Source organism: Mugil cephalus, chromosome 19 (assembly GCF_022458985.1).
Source record: "Mugil cephalus isolate CIBA_MC_2020 chromosome 19, CIBA_Mcephalus_1.1, whole genome shotgun sequence".
Taxonomy (NCBI): Eukaryota; Metazoa; Chordata; class Actinopteri; order Mugiliformes; family Mugilidae; genus Mugil; species Mugil cephalus.
Window position 1 is genome coordinate 15,334,971 of NC_061788.1, and position 17,675 is coordinate 15,352,645.

At 42.3% G+C, this 17,675-nt stretch overlaps 3 protein-coding genes across 5 annotated transcripts; 1 reads left to right on the plus strand and 2 right to left on the minus strand.

The window, feature by feature from the left end:
* Positions 1-229: 229 nt before the first annotated feature.
* On the minus strand, positions 230-9,552 carry LOC124996977 (sorting nexin-18-like). Its single transcript, XM_047570430.1, has 4 exons — positions 8,280-9,552; positions 7,610-7,903; positions 6,242-6,624; positions 230-1,956 (listed from the first exon to the last, which is right to left on the minus strand). The coding sequence occupies exons 1-4, from the start codon at positions 9,041-9,043 to the stop codon at positions 1,730-1,732; spliced, it is 1,668 nt and encodes a 555-aa protein (XP_047426386.1). The 5' UTR covers positions 9,044-9,552; the 3' UTR covers positions 230-1,729.
* A 1,386-nt stretch (positions 9,553-10,938) lies between these two features.
* On the plus strand, positions 10,939-14,563 carry LOC124996221. 2 transcript variants are annotated; one of them, XM_047569020.1, is made up of 5 exons: positions 10,939-11,648; positions 12,084-12,566; positions 12,675-12,857; positions 13,149-13,340; positions 13,430-14,563. In XM_047569020.1, the coding sequence occupies exons 3-5, from the start codon at positions 12,719-12,721 to the stop codon at positions 13,732-13,734; spliced, it is 636 nt and encodes a 211-aa protein (XP_047424976.1). In that variant the 5' UTR covers positions 10,939-11,648; positions 12,084-12,566; positions 12,675-12,718; the 3' UTR covers positions 13,735-14,563. The 2 variants fall into 2 exon arrangements, with proteins under 2 accessions (XP_047424976.1, XP_047424975.1); XM_047569019.1 differs by having other exon boundaries at positions 10,939-12,566.
* Positions 14,564-14,684: 121 nt separating this feature from the next.
* On the minus strand, positions 14,685-17,324 carry LOC124996222 (ints3 and nabp interacting protein). Of its 2 annotated transcripts, XM_047569023.1 has the most exons (5): positions 17,013-17,324; positions 16,543-16,639; positions 15,942-16,029; positions 15,066-15,201; positions 14,685-14,938 (listed from the first exon to the last, which is right to left on the minus strand). In XM_047569023.1, the coding sequence occupies exons 1-4, from the start codon at positions 17,035-17,037 to the stop codon at positions 15,103-15,105; spliced, it is 309 nt and encodes a 102-aa protein (XP_047424979.1). In that variant the 5' UTR covers positions 17,038-17,324; the 3' UTR covers positions 14,685-14,938; positions 15,066-15,102. The 2 variants fall into 2 exon arrangements, with proteins under 2 accessions (XP_047424979.1, XP_047424977.1); XM_047569021.1 differs by having other exon boundaries at positions 14,685-15,201; positions 17,013-17,323.
* Between the last annotated feature and the right edge of the window lie 351 nt (positions 17,325-17,675).

The following is a 17,675-nucleotide window of genomic DNA, read 5'->3' on the forward strand; positions in this document are numbered from 1 at the left end:
AACAGAGACTACAGACTTTATTAAATTAGAAATATGTGAGATTGCCAGAATAGCTTAGATATCTAGTTGACTGTGGAATTTCCTTGGTGAACATGTATTTGAATTTTGAAACGACAGGTTGTGGTGTGGATTTTAACATCCTTCCCTCCTTCTGAACTTGAACACATAGTGCCATTGGAAAATATTAAATATTTATTCTGGTGAAAAAAAATAGAGATATAGTACATGATTGAAATAAAATCTACTTTCATTTATTTGATGAAATGGTGTCGTGTTACATTCAAAGTGCTGAGAAACACTTTTGGTGATCTTAGTCTGGAGAAAGCACAACCAGCATGGTGCTTTGTCTCATCATTAAAGTTACAAAGCAAAAGTCCCCAAGAAATGAATGTGACATCACATCTGAAATTACAACATTTACCAAATATATATGTGTGTAAAACTGTCACCTTTCACACAGTTTAAAACATTTCCCCCCATTTTTAAGAAGCACATTGGTTATATTTAACTGACCCTAACTTGCCTCTGGGTGCTCACCCTCCAACACCCCTGCTGCTTCAATTTAAAGGAATTTCTTTGTGAGTCAAACTCATTAAATTTGTGCAGGATGCCTGGTCGAAAAGGGTTTTCCCAATCCAGCGGCCAAACACTGCTAATGATTGCCACAAAACGTTCTCTGAGCTATATGTAACAAATGAAACAATTCATCCCCATATGGCAACGCCACAGATTTAACTCTGAGGCAGTAGAAGAATGCGTTTAGAAATCGCAACCAGGAATGTCATCCTGAGCCTAAACCCATCTTTTCCCCAGATGAACCCTTTTGCCCTTAGAAGAATTCCAAAAATGCTGCAATAACTTTAACATTCCACATGATCTTGTTTGAGTCTTTCCATGCCAGAAAACACCCACAGAATAGGTGAGTCCCGTCCCTAAAAGCTTTTAGAATTTTAACACAACATCTGGAACAAATGAGAATGTAGAGCTGCGAATACGACTAAAATGCAGATCAATGTAGGGCTTCCAATTATAACACAGTGAAGGTGTGATCTGAGCTGTGAGAGAGGTTATTCAGCAGAAGTAGGTCAAACTTCACGCTGCGATGAAAATACTAAAAGTAATCAGTAGAGGATATTGTTCCATCTCTGCCTCTCGCCATAGTCATGATCTCGCATACCGTGCCACCAAAACAATACTGAGTAGGTCATTCAAGTAAAAATAAAGTCCTGCCTTTCGATTATTAAAACGGCCAGATGAAGCGATTTCAAGAATTCCCCGTCTTTGTTTCTGCTGATGCATCCCTGACGGAGGGATTTCTAGGGAGTCCATCAAACGGCGGCCCCTGTCGTACTGTAAGCAGCTGTTTTAAACATCTGCAGCAGTCCCGCTGAGTTGCAAGATGTGCCTGGAGTGTCAGCAAAATCCCTCTCACTGGTACATTCATCAGAGCAGTTCGGTTAATCCAAGAAGTTGTCATCTGGCCTATATACTTTTAAAGAGTGGTATAATTCTTCCAAGGCTCGTACCAGGCACACAATCCATCACAATACAAGTCTCCAAGGTTTTTTTCTCTTAAAAGCCAATAGCATGTTCTCCATTACTAGAAGAAGAGGACGAAACCATCAAGATACCCTTGTCTCCCTCTCCTGTCAAGCCCCCATCCACCACCCATCACGTCCTTGGATTCTTTGTAGTTCGACCTCTCTCTCTCTCTTATCTCCCTCTCGTCCTACTGGTCTTCGTCATATCTCTGCAGCGCGTCCTCTAGCCTGGCGGTGATCCTCTGGAAGAAGCTGATCTGCTGGCGGAGGTGGTGCTGCATCTGCGAGCGGAAGTCTCTCACGCGCGTACGATGGAAGTGCTGGATTTCCGCCAGCGTGGCGCAAGAAATGATGTTGCAGCGGTCGTGGAGATCCCCCTCCTGCTTTGGACAGTCCTTCACCTTGGTCAGTGCACCTAAGGAAAACAGGCACGGGTTAAACTAGAGCTCAGAGTTTGAAACATAGCTTTAACTACAAAGGTAAGACAAAATGGTAAAAATGTATGTAAACCTTCTATTTTTAGAAGCTCTGATGGTGCATTCACGTACTCCTTTCATGCTCTAAATTCCCAAGATGGGGGTAATTTTTCCCAATTTTGTGTGGTCATGTGTTTTGAGAACAAACAGGATGTGTACTAGCAGTTTCCCATATACACATACCAAAAAGTGCAAAGCAGAGGGATCAGGAGGGCCATGTGATTAATTCAAACATATGCAGAGAGATGCTTACGAGAGACTTACATTTTTCAAGTTTGGGTTATGGATATTTCACGTTACTGCACATACAACAACTGAGAAAAACACGCACCAACCTTTTCCTTAAGCCAGAACTAATTTTTCTATTTATTCCAACATCAAGTATTGGGAAATTAGCTATTTTATGGTATCAACTAGAGCCAGGAAATGCAAATAGCTTGTTTGTTGTTTTTAAACAATGATTTTTGCACGTTATTAACAAGCAATATACTTTGTAGTTTGTAAAGTTTTAACTGTAAGAGGACTACTGCTCAATATGCCCATGTCTTTGTCCAGGTCGTGGAAAAATTAAAAATCCAAAGATAAAGAAAACATTTCCACACATTTTTTGCAATGGTTCCACTTGAATGTTGAGCATCAGTCATTAGACGTTCATCAGAGGATTCGTGATGCAATGAGCAGGCAGGTTGAGAAACAGTCAATCAGGATGAAGAAGCCGCACATTCTGGGAAGTGTAGTTGTAAAGTCCTGGTGCTGGCTTTGAGCCCTAAAACACAAACTACAACTACTACAGATGTGAGTGGCACAGACAATGAGTCTGGTCACACAGCCCTTACATGTCATTCATGGGTGTTTCCACCGATACAGAGAAAAATAATTTCGTGTAGACTTGGGTAGTCCTACAACCAATCGGAGCCTTTTTGTTGCAAACAAAACCAACTCAACTGTGCTCCGTGTATGACTATGTTGCTGTTACTCCTCTTTCCGTCAACACATAAGGCACATCTGCTTGGTATTTCTTTGCCGTGTTTCTTTTAATGAGTTCCCAACGTAGCGAGGGTTTTGTGGGCGGGGGAAGTTCGGGCTGGTTACAGTCTAATAATACTAAAATAGATTTAAATAGTACAATGTACAGTTGACCCCGTAAAGCAGACAAGTTTTTTTTGAGCACTGCATGCTTTTTCCAAGTTTCCTTGAAGTTACTCAATGCCCGGTCATTACGCAGAATGTTTGGTGTGAGTCATCTTCTAGAGGAAGTGGTACGGCTCGAGTAGACCTGAGCAATGAAAAACGGGCGAAGGGGAACTCAGATTTACTGACGTAGCTGCATGTGGAGAAAATGATGTGCAAGCTGGTCCTGACCTTTCTGACCTCGTGTCTCACCCTAGATCTTGCTGTTTATCTCGCACACCTCACGAAACACAAACCGTACCTGTGCACTAACAAATAAACTTGGACTTTGCTCTCCTCACCGCCAAGGCGATTACTGAGCTGTAATCTGAACTCTGCTACTCTTGTGCTGGTGGGAAGCTTGTGCAGCTCTGTAACCCTCAGCGCCCCCTCACACACTCCCCCTCTTCTTCTTCTTCTTCCTCTTTTTCTTCAAGCACTGGGAGGAAGGAGGATAAGACGGGGAAGAAAAAGAGGAGGAGGGGAACCTAATCCTGAGACCTCTCCATTTTGAATTCCTGCCGTCCCAAGGCAACACAGGACAAGAGGCCCAGGAATCTCCGCTCATTCAAATCAGATGTAGCCTTTGTACCTCACAGGCAGACCAAGCAAAGACGGCTGATACTGTACAGAGACATTTAGGTCAGCAAAACAGTCAACGGCTGTATTCCAGCCTTTATGCAATGTAATGTTACCATTTTTTCTAGTTAGGTTAGAGCAGTGGTTCTGCACTACATGAGATCCGTAGATATTTGTGGAATGCAGAGCCACTAAGAGGCATATCTTAAAAATGTAAAACATTCCCTCAAGCCTAGCTATCTGGCTCTAAACCAGCCATGATTTCTTAATGACAGTTATTTCACAACTATGACAGCAGTGTCGACTTTGCATTATGGCAATGAGGTCATGGGTGTTATTCAGCAGACAAAGTGTCCTATGACGGCAGCAATGGAGAACTGAGAGTCTAGACTGATCAGGACCGATTACAATATCTAAGACCCACTGGAAACTAATGTGGGTTAATGATTTCCGTTGGTTTACTGTATAGGTCAAATAAATATATATATATATACATATATATATTTTGTCTTTTTGTGTGGGGGTTAATTACCATTAAGTCTACTTTTTGAACCAATTACATTTCTTAGTGCATTTTTTATATTCTAGAAATATGTGTTTTTTTATATTTTCGAAATATGAAAAACAAACCAATAATTTATCTCTTATAATTAGTGTGTAGACTGTGATATTCCGCAAATTGTAACCATGCTGGAGTGGAATGATACTGGAATGATGACTGCGCTTCGCGAGAGGTCTTCTGAAATGTTGAAATTCGTTTCTTTTGTTTTTAGTTTAACTTTGAAGAATTCTTCGGTTGATTCTGTGGCTGCGACCACCAGTCACAAAACAACTTTCTATGCTTACATGCGCAGTATGGCTTTGTCTGCTCTAGAGTGTCGAAATTGTGGCTTTTTTCCTTTCTCACACTGAATTAACTCAATAAAAGAAGACGATGGGCCCACATCAGTCACAGCTTTGACAGATGTTTTGCTGCCGCCATGTTACTGTCTGTCCCACAAACCCACCATGTCACCTAATGTTTACCCCACATGGGGCTAATGATGTAGACTGAATGTATTCATTCCAACCACAGATAATAAAGCACTGGTGTTTTTCCATTGAAGTGATGATCAAAGGTTTACACCACACTTCTCAATCTCAGTCTCAGTCTCACTTCCTTTGGATTGGACTAGATGGTACGTTCCAGTTGAAGTGGTTTCATGAGGGATTTTTGCTAATTGGGCTTATTAGCGATTGTTGGCACATTATTAGAGCTCATATAATAGTAGCGACTGTGATATATTCGTTTCCTACATTAAAAAAGGTTAAGAAATCTGTTTAAACTCTGAGCATGTTACTCAAAACCTGAGTAACAGGGACAGAAGTGTGGGAAAGCCAACATTATTGTTATTTGTCAGTCAGGAAGGAGGTGAAGTCCTGTCGGGACTATTCAGCCTTTTTCCATAGTTTGAAGCAGTGATTGTATCCGGAGAACAGAATTCAGTGGACTATAGAAGCAGTGCCGCTAGAACTGGCAAAAGTTCGGGCTTTGCATGCCAGGAGTGACTCCCTCCTCCCAACCTGGAGGCAACTAACAAGCTAACTCCTCCGCAAATCCTCTGTGAATGTCCGTGTGTGTGTGTGTGTGTGATTCAAATGAGCGAGTGCAGGCCTTTGTAATGCCCGGACTGTTACAATGGATCGTGGGTTCTGTTTTCAGACTGACACTGCAGTTCAGTAAATGAAAACAGATGTTGCCCTTGGTTAAGAAACAGTCAGAATCCGAGTCTTTGTGCATTGTCTTGTATGTGAATGACAGATTGGGAGGCTCAGGGCTGGGTGGCTTTTACAAACACCATTAATTAACTTTAAAATCAAGAAATCTGAGAAGCTCTTATTTTGCAAGAAATGAGAGCCTGCAGCGTGGAAGCTGACAGCGAGAGGCGCTGTGTGAGTGATTCCTCCCTGGATTAAATTCCTTCATTTCTTGTCCTAGCCATACTTTAACCCAAGCCTGATCCCTGCAAAATCGTATCCACACTATGCTTGCTATTGCATCAGATTCTTGTCTTATCTTGAAAGGCAGCTGGAAGTTTAGAGCATTGTTTTAGCTCCTTACGTATACTTCTTTTATTGCTCAACAACACTGGATGCTTTATTGTAGAAGCTGTATGCTGACAAGTTTGGATTTAAAATGAAAAGATAAAGGCTATGTTCCCTGTGTACTTCTATGCTACATCAACACAAACAAACTCGGATTAATATCTTTAAAAGGACATTGCATTAACGTAATGCATTTACTAGCCCCTTACCCTAACCCTAACCAACTCAACTAAATGCCTAACCCAAACCCTAACCCCAACCGTAACCTAATTCTAACCTTTACTCTTAAACCAAATCTCAACAACAACAACATGACCCCACAACATAAGTAAAGTCAAGAGTTTTCCCCCCTCAAAACAAGAACCTACACAAACACACACTGTTTCCCACCTTTCTGCACATGGATGATGTCAGGAAAATTGGCCAGGTGTCCTCTGTAGAGGTCCAACAGGTCAGAAATGGGGTCCAGGTCCTGGCGTGGCTGCTCAGCAAAATAATCTCCTATCACCTCATAAGACTCTCCAGTGTACGCGATGGCCTTGTTGAGGCCTGTTGAGTAGGCCTGCTGGTCCAGCTCGAACGCCTGCCCCAGGAGCTTGAAGGACTGTCCCACTTTCTGGTACTCCTTCTTGAAACCTGCCATCTGCTTGCGGGCAAACTCATTGATGGTGGCGTTCACGACCACGATGTTCTCGTCCATCCTCTTGGTGAAGGTCTTGAAGCCTTCGATCTTGCTCTCGACTTCCTGAAGGTCCAGAGGGAGAGCGGGGGGGCTGATGGAGAAACGGGGGTCGGACAGAGGAGCCATTTTAGACCGTGACGTCACATTTTGTTACAGAGGAATGTTTACTATATTATCTCTGTTCTGCTTATCTCACTATCGGGCACTCCTTATGATTAAAGCCTTTACAGCACATTAAACTGATAACAATTCCTTGTTGAAGGGCAAAACTGAAACACTTGGCACATAGTCTGATGACTTACAGTTCACAGAAGTATTTAACAGCAATGTGTTGCAGTGTAAAGGCAGATTCCAGTCATTATGTTCAGTAATCGATTTTGAAAAGCTATGAGGAAGTGCTTTAATTTACAGTTCATCATAATTTATTAAGTGCCCTGTTTCACTTTGACCACAAAGAGTGCCATATTCCAGATGTCATATTCTCGATAACCCTGTATTACTCAGACTACCTTCAGAGATTGAGCTAGAATTTGACACATTTCAAGTGAGCTTTAAAGTCATGGCACAGGAACCACAAGCATTTTAAAAAATGCTAAAAATGGAAAGATTGAAAGGACAAATTACTTTATTGAAAGCTGGTGATTTGAGTTATTGCAGCTTTGGGTCACAGTCTTTTTCCTAATACCAGTATGGATGTTGGTCTGTATGAGTCTAAAATGAATTTCTACTTTTGTGACTCATGAAGGCTGATGGAAAATGGCAACAGCTGAAAGAAGCCCCTGCTCCGCCTTACATCCACTCTCCAAAGTTTAGCGAAACATTCCTACAGCTAAATTGCTGATCCTGTAAATATCAGGATGTGACATCACCGTGATATTTCACACATATTAGCAGCATAGCTTCTGCAAAAACCATGAAAAGAAGAAAAGCTTTGTTCATTGTTTTTTTCCCCCTTTTTACGTCCATAAACCAGCAGTGCGTCAAAGGCTTTCCACTGTCTGCTCGGGGCTATTTATAGACATGTAATAAAAATGTAGCAATCCACAAGCTCCGCAGTAATGACCTCAGCCTCATACCTGATCGTAAGGAAGAAATTGGCCCCGACCAGCTCGTCCCTCTCTGCCTTCCTCTTGCCCTGCTTCCAGGCCTTTTCGTCCGCCCCGCAGGTCAGGAAATGCTGGAAAACGTCACAGCGGGCCAGCACAGGGTGGCTGGTCATGTGGTTCATCCACCAGATCAGACCCTTCCTCCTCTTGGAGATGAAGTCCTCCTCGAAGCGGCCCGTGGCCTGCTTCTCCGGTAGGTGGGGCACCGAGATGACGGGGAAGCGCTCCACAAGACGAGCGTAGAGCCAGTCGAAATGCTTGTACCTGCAGGGAGGAAGGAACAGGGCATAGGTTAGGGGGTCGGTTGGGTGAAAGCAGGTCGGACAGATGAGGGATATTAGGAGATGTTAGGTAAATAGGAAGAGAATGTAGTCAAATATGAGGAGAACAAGTATAGGAATCTTTTCCAAGCAGACCAAGTGGGGATTATAAAGAAGTTAAAGTGACCTACTGACAAGAAAAAAATGTGAAAGGTGCAGCGAAAACCACAGAAACAAAAAAATCCAAATGGCACCAGAGCTCTGTTTTTGCCATTTTGTGGTAACAATTGTAGCCATGGGAAAACCTACAACATCTATGTCAGGTATGGAAGAACTGTTAAGATTTAAAAAGTACGGAGAAGAAAGAGAACAGTGTGTACCTGCGGTTGACTTGTACGTTGGTGTGCGTCGGGGTGAGGCCGTAGGACATGTAGCTCTTCATGCCTTTGAACTTTGTCTGCTTGGTGGGGTCATCTATGGTGCACGTAAATGGATAAGGGTCGTCCTGCCACTCCGGACCATGCTTTCCCATCACCACACAGATCTTGTCACCGTCCTTCACGAAAGCCGAGGCCTCCCCAAGCAGGAAGGCCTCTCCTCCAGATTTGACGAAGGTGGAGAACCTGTTGAGGTTCCTCCCCACCGTGGCCGAGCTTTTCGCCTGCTGCTGCTGCTGATGGTGGTGCTGGGCGCTGCTGCGTCCCGGAAGGGAGGTGGTGACAGGGTACATGGAAGGGGTGGTGCCAAGACCCTGAGGCGCGTCGGCCGCCGGAGAGCTGTCATCCCAGTCATCGTCCCAGTCGTCGTCGCTCCCCTGGCTGGTTTGGAAGCTGCCCCCACCACTGCCAACGCTACCGGCCCCAAAGCCTCGGTGGGGCTGGGAGTCAGGGGAGGAGGAGGTGTGGGTGGGGATCGCGACTTTGGGTTTGGGCGAGGAGAAGCCGTTGTTGGAGGCGATGTGGTCCCTGATGATCTCGACATAGGAGGCAGGGAAGAGGCCAGCCTCCCCCCTAATGTTCTCCCCCTCCAGCCAGCCCTCCAGCTCCTCCTCGCTGAACAAAGTCACCAACTCATTCTCCGCTATGGAGATCTCTCCTGGATTTTCAGAGTGGAAATCATACAACACTCTGGCCTTTAAAGCCATGATTTGAACACTGCTGGTATGATTGGTGGGTCTTTGTTGTTTCACTGCAAACTTTCCACAACGAGTTGCTTTTTTCCCAGGATTGAACCCTTTGCAGATCTCTCAGGATCTTCAGATTATTTATAAAGAAACAGCGACAATCTAACTTCCTTTTCAATTTTGCCTAAATAAAGAGCTTGTATCCAAAATCGATGCACAAGAGAACAAGAAGAAAAAAAAAACAGGCTTGTATCCGACACCCACCTCCTCTCTCTCTCTTTCTCTGCGCTCCTTTCTGCGGGTTCAGATAACATTTGTTTCCACGCAGAACTTAATCCAAGTCGAAAAACTCTGACGAAAACGTATCTTTTCTATCCGAGGAAAGATATCAGGTGACAAACTTACAGCTTGCGGGGCTGTTTCATTCCTCCACATAAAAGCCGGGGGGAACGTCCTTTTTTTCCCCCTGCCCTCTCCGAGGTGCTTGTTGAAGTTAGAGGCAGCAGTGGTCCTAACACGTATGAGGCTGGCTGACTAACGGAGGGTGGAGCCAGGAGCGAGTTCAGTCAAGTAGCTCAACTCACAGACGTGGAAAAACACACAGAAACTCCCCGACTTTGTGTGCATGCGAGATTAATGACATAATTAGACCGTGTACAGACGCTGATGTCATCAACGCGTCCTCAGCAACTATTTAGATGCAACCTAATGAATCAGTCATGACTGCAGAGACGTGAATTCAGACGTGAAAAGGCTTTAAGGTTAATGTAGGTGTTCTCACCATGTAATAATGAACACAGCTACATAAGTGTTCAGAATGACAAGACACCAGCACAGTTTTAAGTTTTATCTATATTAATATGGGTTTAAATCATCTCTCGTTGTTCAATGTGTAGTTTGCATTGAGTATGATGATAACAACAGCAATTTTTACAGGAATAATACATTATTATCACCGTTATAATCTTTATTATTGTTGTTATTATTATTATTATTATTATTGGTAGTAGTAGCAATAGAAGTAGTACTAGTATTAATAATATTAAAATACTATACATTAATAACAGTTGGTAATACTCAGACCAGACAGTAATTATTTTTCAAAGCAAAGTTTTGAGAGATACCGGCATCATATTGTATTATATTATATTTTGTTATATTTTATTATTATATTACCCGTTGTGTCCACTAGAGGTCGGTGTTGTATCGCCCAATACAGCGCCGTATATTAGAGGCTGAAAAGAAAATCTAATATACGGCTCTGGCCCAATATAAACAGAAGACAGTTCCTCGTCCTACCCAGCTGATGGCGGTAAATCAAACTTTAAGTCGGTTTGTGGCGACGTCAAATCTAACAAAGAACATGTTAATTAAACAAAAGCTGGACACTGGATGTGATATTCAGCATTTTTCATTATTATTATTAAACATTATTCTTCATGAAAAAGATTAATGGTCGCTGGTATTTGAAGAGGGCGACGCGTGGGAAATGAATGAGGATGGTGAAATGATGTGAAACCTAATTAAGAGGGTGTTTATGGGATAACGGGGTTTTGATGAGCGACGACGTAGGGAGGGAGAGAGGGGGAATAGGTAACTCTTTAAATAAAAGATAATAACAATTGCTTGAAATTTGAAGGGGTTTAGTTTTTGAGTAACTCATCTCTGTTTCCAAAGACACATGCAGATGCACAAATAGGCCTGTTTTATGACACCCACAATAACTAGAATTGTGATATTTTTGTTTACAGTAACTTTAATCTAAACTAATGTTTCACGCACTAAATGATTACATATTGGGTAAAAAGCAGGCATTGTGGATTAGGAACAAAAGGAATAAAGAGCAACAGGTCCTCATCTAATAACAAACACCAACTTACTCCACAGTTCTCTGATAATTGGTGTTTAATAAATTGTATTTGTGCCATAAAGTGTCCTTACATATTATTCATTAGTCATTAATAAAGTCAAAAATAATAGTCACTATTAAATAACTGTGATTTGGTTGCATTAAACAGAGGTGTAACCTTACATCACTGACATCTCAAACCCAACAAATTGAAACACAAATTAATAAAAATGTCGACTGTGTGATTCAATTCGATATAAAGAAATGGGATAGGAACATTGGCTATCATCTCAGTTCAGGTTCAAGATGACTGAGAGAAAAGACACCGCAAAGCAACACTGGCAAACGTAGTAAAATTAGTTAGAATTATTAGAATGGTTGAACATATAAAAATAAATGCCTGTAAAACTCAATAATTAAAATTTTCTGTGCTCTAAATCTAAAACGGCCGACTGTCAACACTGTCCTCTCTCCCTGCTTCAGACTTCCATCATGTCCGACCTGCTTCACACCACCTCAGACAGTCTGTGTAAACTCGTCCGCTGGGCTCACAGCCATGGCACCACCTGCAACCTATTCCCCAGCCTGCAGCAGCCCGTCTCCCGTGGTTCCTACGGCAGTGTGCTGACACCAGACTCTGGTACCCATGGCGGCAGCGTCCCTGTTGCTGTGTGGGGCTGTGGTGCTGGACACATCTACAACTGGCCCCTAAATGACCGTAGCAACAGCCGTGGAGGCTCCCAGAAAACCACACACGGAGCGCGTATGTCCAATAAGGTAAAGTGGAGATGTAAAGTAATATAAAGGTTTTTTGTTGTTTTGGTTGTCATTATTGAATATCTACATCTCAGTGCTGTACAAAAGCAGTTTTAGTGGCTTGGTCCCAAAATTCATCCTGCAGAGAAAAAGACTGCTAGCCAAGCATTAAAGATACTATATTCTGCAAATGGCTCTTTCCTGAAGACTGGCCCCCTAATGACTCCATGTCTAAGGAGTCCTTGTAGTGAGATGAGATAACCTTCATGGTTGCACTCAGTCCTGAAAGATGTTTAGGGAGGAAATCCATGAAATTGGACTTTGGACCTGTTGTAAGATATTCAAGATTTGTTTTCATAGTGTAATGAAAAAATGTTAGTGTAGTATTTGTTTAAGGTCCAAATTCAATAATCTTATCTCTTCCTCCTTATCTGCCTGTTTCTACGTAACCATCAGGTGGCGGTGAGGACCTCCTGTGACCTCTCCTGTAGTGGAGCAGGGTGAGGAGTTCAGCAGCCGTCTGTTTAACATCGCTGCGTGTGATTCGTCAGCCACAGACGAGGACTGTGACTACGAGCCCTGGCCACCCAGGAAAGGAGGCGGGGCACCGGCGGGAGTTATCGCAGGAAAGAAGGTCAAGCAGGAGGGAACCTTGGTGGGACATTATGACACTGTTGGCAACATGGCTAGCACGAGACGGATACCGTCAACTTTCTGCAGGCTCGTCAGCCAGTAAACACGCACTCTGAAATAACAAACGCACTGTTTCTCAACAAGACTCTCCTCTACTGTCATCGGCCACAGCATGGACAACATCTGGGGTGTGATGGATTAGTGGATCCACACATGAGGCTCCTGGGAGGAAGCAGCTCAGGAGGCAAGTCAGTGACCAGGTTGAGGGATGCAACTTTGCTACCGAGACTATAGAAAAGACTGAAGGTGTGGGTTTGTTGCTGGGCAGCTACTTTGTCGCATCAGAGTTCCTTTACCCTTTGTCTAGATTTGTTTCTGTCCTAATTTCTGGTTTCCCTGTTTTTTATGTTTAAGCAAGTCAAGCAGAAGGGAGCCAGACTGAGCTGGAGCAGCTGCGGATGTTACTTGTTGCAGAACGCAGCCGTAACCAGATGACAGAGATATCCAGTTTGAAGCAGGACAAAGAGCTGCTGCAGCACGAACTCGCCAAGAAAGATGAGCTCATCTGTGACTTCCTGCAGGACAAACTGCGACCAGGTGGGCGGATGAATTAATATGCTGCTTGTTCGCTTACAAAACGACTGCTAATGTGATCAAATAATATTGCTTTCAAAGTAATAGCAGGTTAGCCAGTGCTGATTTTCAATTTTCAATAAAATCTAGTGCTGCTAAGTACTATTTATTTTACTAATCAGTTGTGAGTATGGTAAATTAAACTTAAAAAGTAACACTAATAGTTTATTTTCTTGCTTCACTGCATTAGATTTTATTTCATTAAATGGTATCTTGATGCAGACTCACTCCTCACTTCTCTGTTTTGAATTCTAGAAAAGAAGTGGCTGCGTTGCTCTAACCAGATGGAACCGGGGAGTTCACACATGATGTCCTATGATGATGTGGCCGGGTTAGACTCGCCGACGCTGTTCGACTCATTCGAGGAAACAGAGCCTCACCCCCTGGAGCTCCACCGGACTCTAAAGAGCAAGAGGAACCGAGATGGAGAAAACGCTCGAGTCAGGAGTAAGGATGTGACTCAACGATGATGAGTAACACTGAGGTCAAGACCGGACGCTTTTTAAATATTTACTCCCTGTGCTTACCCTCTCTAGTGAAAAACGTGGATGTGATAGCACGCTGTGTGGCCGCCCTCCAGGAGTTTCGGCGCAGCGTCTCCATGAAGGTGGCCTTTGACCGGGTCGGTGTAGACCGTAACACCATCTTGCGCACGGCGGCCATAGCTGAGCTCAGCCTGGCTGCTCCAGAGCTGTTTCATGCGCTGGCACCGTGGGATGAGAAAGAGGAGACGCTGGCACTCTACGCCCAACGCTGCAGACAGGCGATGGATGACACCATCAAGACCAAGATCAAGACGATGAAGGCAAAGGGAGATCTCCTGCCCATTGTGTCAAAATGACGAACAGAGCTTACTCCTTTTGACTGAATCAGAGGCAGAAATTGCTACTTTGATGTCTTAAAATGTGGTTGGACTATATTCAGGTCACATGCAGCATCGTTGTACAGTCTATTTACCTCCTACCAAACTGGGTTCTAGTTGTATGGCTGAGGAACATCTGTATGAAACAGAGACTCTGGAAAGAGCAGTGTCTTGTCTTTGAGACTGTTGTCAGAATGGGCTGCTGCAGCACTGCTGTCAGGATTGTTCAGAACTCATTATAATGAAGTTCAAAACTTGGCAAATGTACACAGTAGCAGTATCAACCAATCTGTGGCGGTCACTCAAGTTCCAGTAGATAGATCATCAGTATGGTTACATATGACGACTCTGTTTTGTGTGTACTGTTTGTAGTTAACCACTAAAAGCAGTGCGTATTAGTAATTAAGTCATATTTCATTTTAGAAACGATATAAAAGAAATGCTGAGCATTGGCAATACATTGTTGTGGTGAAACTTTATGACTAGGTGGAGGAATGTTTTTTGCTTTTATTTACAGGACATCAGAAGCACTCCTGTTATCATCAATCTTTTAAATTAAGACTCTCGGGTTCATTTATTTCTGTTTTTGCTCAAGCTGGTCTGGAGTCGTTCTGTTAGGAACTGATTACGCTCTGGAAAGTATTTGCCTGGTCAATCGAATCATTTGGGCGGACTCAGTGATGGACAGAGGAGTGTCATTTGAGTGCTGTGGAGTTAAATTTATTTACAACTAAATAGTTCTGCAGAGTTTTTTTTTATCTCTGTACGGGATAACATAAATCTCATAATGAAATCCAAATTCCATACTACCATACTCTGATAGGAATTAAGCCTATACCATACTAGTTAATTCATATTCAAGACAGTTTTAAGAAACTAGTTGGCACTAACTAAAAAAAATAAAACTGAAATTTGTTTGAATGCAACACTTATTTTTTAATTTTTTTTTATTATTAATATTATGAGTACAAAACAATTGGAGCTCATAACAATCTGATGCATTTTGCATTTTTTGGAAAGCTGTATGATCGCCATGACAGGTAGCAGGTCAGGATAGTCTTTATTGCATTTCTGAAGTTTGTTATGAGTCCCTGGTAAACTTAGCAGGATGTTACATAGCCATCTGGAACCTTCTTCCGACTCTTTGGAAAGCTTGCCTTAAATCAGCAGCCAGCTTGATGGTCTGGAAAATGTAAAAACGACAGATTCATATTCCACTGAGAGCAGTACAGCTATCCATTGATGTCTGGCCCAAAAGGATAAACTGGTTGTCTGGTGTGGACTGATGTTGTCCCAAAGATTTGTCTTACACCAGGGGCAGCAGCAGGCCAGATCTGGGATAAAATGTCATGACTCGGGCTCCAGGCGAGGAAGGACAGGGAGGATTAGATTCCCGAACGAGGAGTCCTGGGTGATGAAGAAACCTGATGAATGTGTGTGTGCATGCTGAAAAAGAAGACACAGGAGAGGTTGAATTAATTTATTGCTATATAAGGATTATTTAATATAATCTTGGCTAAGCACAAAGTCAGTAAAATATTTGTAAATAAATAAATGTGCAAATAAATAAATCTGAAATGCAAAGCCTAGCTTAGCCAGGGGCGAATCTGCATACTTTTGCTTCTGTATTGAACAGACAAGCAATGCATAATGTCTTAAATAGTGACCTTTATTTAAGATGTTAGCCTGAAACATTTGGCCTATAGGATAGGATATTCTTTCATGTATTGGCAGAAATTGATGTTAGTTCATAAGGGGGTTCATACTGGGGTTTTTATTATTGTGTAATCCTCTGAAAATATGGAATGTTTCAAAGAGGCTATTTCACATTTGTATGATGAAGTGGCAGCCACTGCAGGTTATTTTAAAACCCAGAAACGTGAGCATTCAGTTGATTGCATCCTCACCACTAGATGTCACTATGTCAAAAGCAATGGTCCTTTAACGTTACCGTGCACTGGCATCCAAACATGACTATGGATTATAAGAAATGTTGCTAGTATCAATCAGAAGCCTTCCAGAATTAGATCGAAAATCACTTACAAATAGCACTATGAGGACGTGCAAACATGAACATCGAAACTAATCAGTGCGGACTTAAGATCTCACTGGACATTATAGCAACATTTTCTGAACCTATTATCCACATAAAATTCACAAGCAGCACCTGTGGTTTAGTGTCTCACCTGTAAGGCAGCTTTCTGCTGAGCAGCGATGTGCTGCTGTTCTGCGTTGTCCCTGAACTCCTTCAGACTTGGTCTGGACAGTGGAATGCTACGGGATACACATATTATACTTAATAATCTCAACCTTCTAATCTTAAAGTCATTTCAGCTGTGTGTCTAAAAACAATCTGCTGAGATTCTGAGTCAAGTGGGGATGTCCCGATTGGTATCAGGGTCCAGCCAGGCCCAATCTTCTGTAGTCAGAACGATGTGAGATGTTACACAGTTTATATTGTTGGGTGAGCAACATTTCTGCAGAAGAGAACACAGGTTTTCTGGAGCCAAGGTACAAGCTACCCTACTGACACAACATTAACTTTGACAGTCTTATTTATTGGATTTATTGGATATGGTCACATGGTGAACACGCAATCTAGGGGAATACAATGGATAAAGGAAAAGCCTTTATGATTCTTGAAAGGAGTATATTCTGTTTGTTGAATTTGGACTCAGATTGATTGATGCTGACTATTAAAAGATCAATATCCAATCGTGGGCAAAACAAATCATGACCGGGACATCCCTAGAGTCACTCTCTATCAGGTTATGGTATACTATCTACCTGGCTCCAGGAGTGTTCATGGATTGACTCTGTAGCAGCCGCCTCCTCTCCTTCTCCAGTTCAGCCAGGATAGCCACCCGGGCCTTGTTTGGGAAGGCTACAATGAAAAACACATAGAGACTTACTCAGTGTTTAAGTCAGTGTGAAAACAGAGATAATGTTTTACCCTATATAACAGATTTATTTAATGGTTTAAATGAAGAACATATTGGAACAACGACTACATTTACAACTGATTCAGATAGACACAATAAAAAAACTGTAAACAGTAAGACGCATGTGAGATGAGAGGTTGTAAAATATACGTTGAGGTAAAGTGTTACAGATGTTTAAACTTCCTCAAAGGGGACCAAGAAGCAAGAACTAAACAGGGGCCCCGGAGTTTGTAGCTACGCCCCTGGAGTCCAGAACGGACAAAGACTGATAAAGACAAAGAATTTCTGTCTACTGGCAGAAAACTAAATAATTACCTTGTCCCGGAGGATTAGTAGCCATGTCAGTGAAGGCAGCAAGAGGCTGCTCGAATGACAAACCAGAAATATGAATGATTTAAATAGTTGATTTCCCCTGAGCTAATGTCGAACCGCGGCTCGATAACAGACAAAGATAGGAGTCGTACTCGGTGGTAACTCTAAGTTAAAGTGGACCAGTATCAAGTACACGGCACTGGATCATGCCCAGCTCTACGACAACAGCAGAAAGTTAAAAGTGAAGATGATTCGTCACATTTCGATAAAACCGTGCTCCGTCCTGGTATCTCAGATAGGGTAAAAATAATGAGGTCTTCCTCTCTTCCTATTTCCGGTAATTTCAAACGCAAAAAGCTCAACGTAAAATGACTTTAAGCGCTATAAACGAATCAATAATGAAAGGGCCACATTGTGAATACAGATAAAAGAATAAATTATTTAAAATTATTAAATGGAAGAATAGATAAAGAAATAAAATGCTAAGTTTTAAAGATATTTTCTAGAACTTTATAACGTTATAGTTTTAAGTTTCACGTTTTAACATGATAAGTTATCAATTTGACTTTTCACGTTTTAACGTAAACCGTATCAAGTTAAAATGTTAATATGTTATAAAGTGAAACAATTGAAAGTTCTGGGGGAAAAGGTCTATTTTTATTTTAT

What these genes read in the sequence shown, in the direction of transcription:
- LOC124996221 (XM_047569019.1), top strand. Translation starts at nt 12,719, where the DNA reads ATGTTACTTGTTGCAGAACGCAGCCGTAACCAGATGACAGAGATATCC. An exon ending in GCAGGACAAACTGCGACCAG is followed by an intron (nt 12,858 to 13,148) that starts GTGGGCGGATGA and finishes TTTGAATTCTAG; the next exon opens with AAAAGAAGTGGCTGCGTTGC. An exon ending in AGAAAACGCTCGAGTCAGGA is followed by an intron (nt 13,341 to 13,429) that starts GTAAGGATGTGA and finishes TACCCTCTCTAG; the next exon opens with TGAAAAACGTGGATGTGATA.
- LOC124996222 (XM_047569023.1), bottom strand. Translation starts at nt 17,037, where the DNA reads ATGGCTACTAATCCTCCGGGACAAG. An exon ending in ATGAACACTCCTGGAGCCAG is followed by an intron (nt 16,030 to 16,542) that starts GTAGATAGTATA and finishes TGTATCCCGTAG; the next exon opens with CATTCCACTGTCCAGACCAA. An exon ending in AGCAGAAAGCTGCCTTACAG is followed by an intron (nt 15,202 to 15,941) that starts GTGAGACACTAA and finishes CTTCTTTTTCAG; the next exon opens with CATGCACACACACATTCATC.
- LOC124996977 (XM_047570430.1), bottom strand. Translation starts at nt 9,043, where the DNA reads ATGGCTTTAAAGGCCAGAGTGTTGTATGATTTCCACTCTGAAAATCCA. An exon ending in AATTTCTTCCTTACGATCAG is followed by an intron (nt 6,625 to 7,609) that starts GTATGAGGCTGA and finishes TTTCTCCATCAG; the next exon opens with CCCCCCCGCTCTCCCTCTGG. An exon ending in CATCATCCATGTGCAGAAAG is followed by an intron (nt 1,957 to 6,241) that starts GTGGGAAACAGT and finishes TGTTTTCCTTAG; the next exon opens with GTGCACTGACCAAGGTGAAG.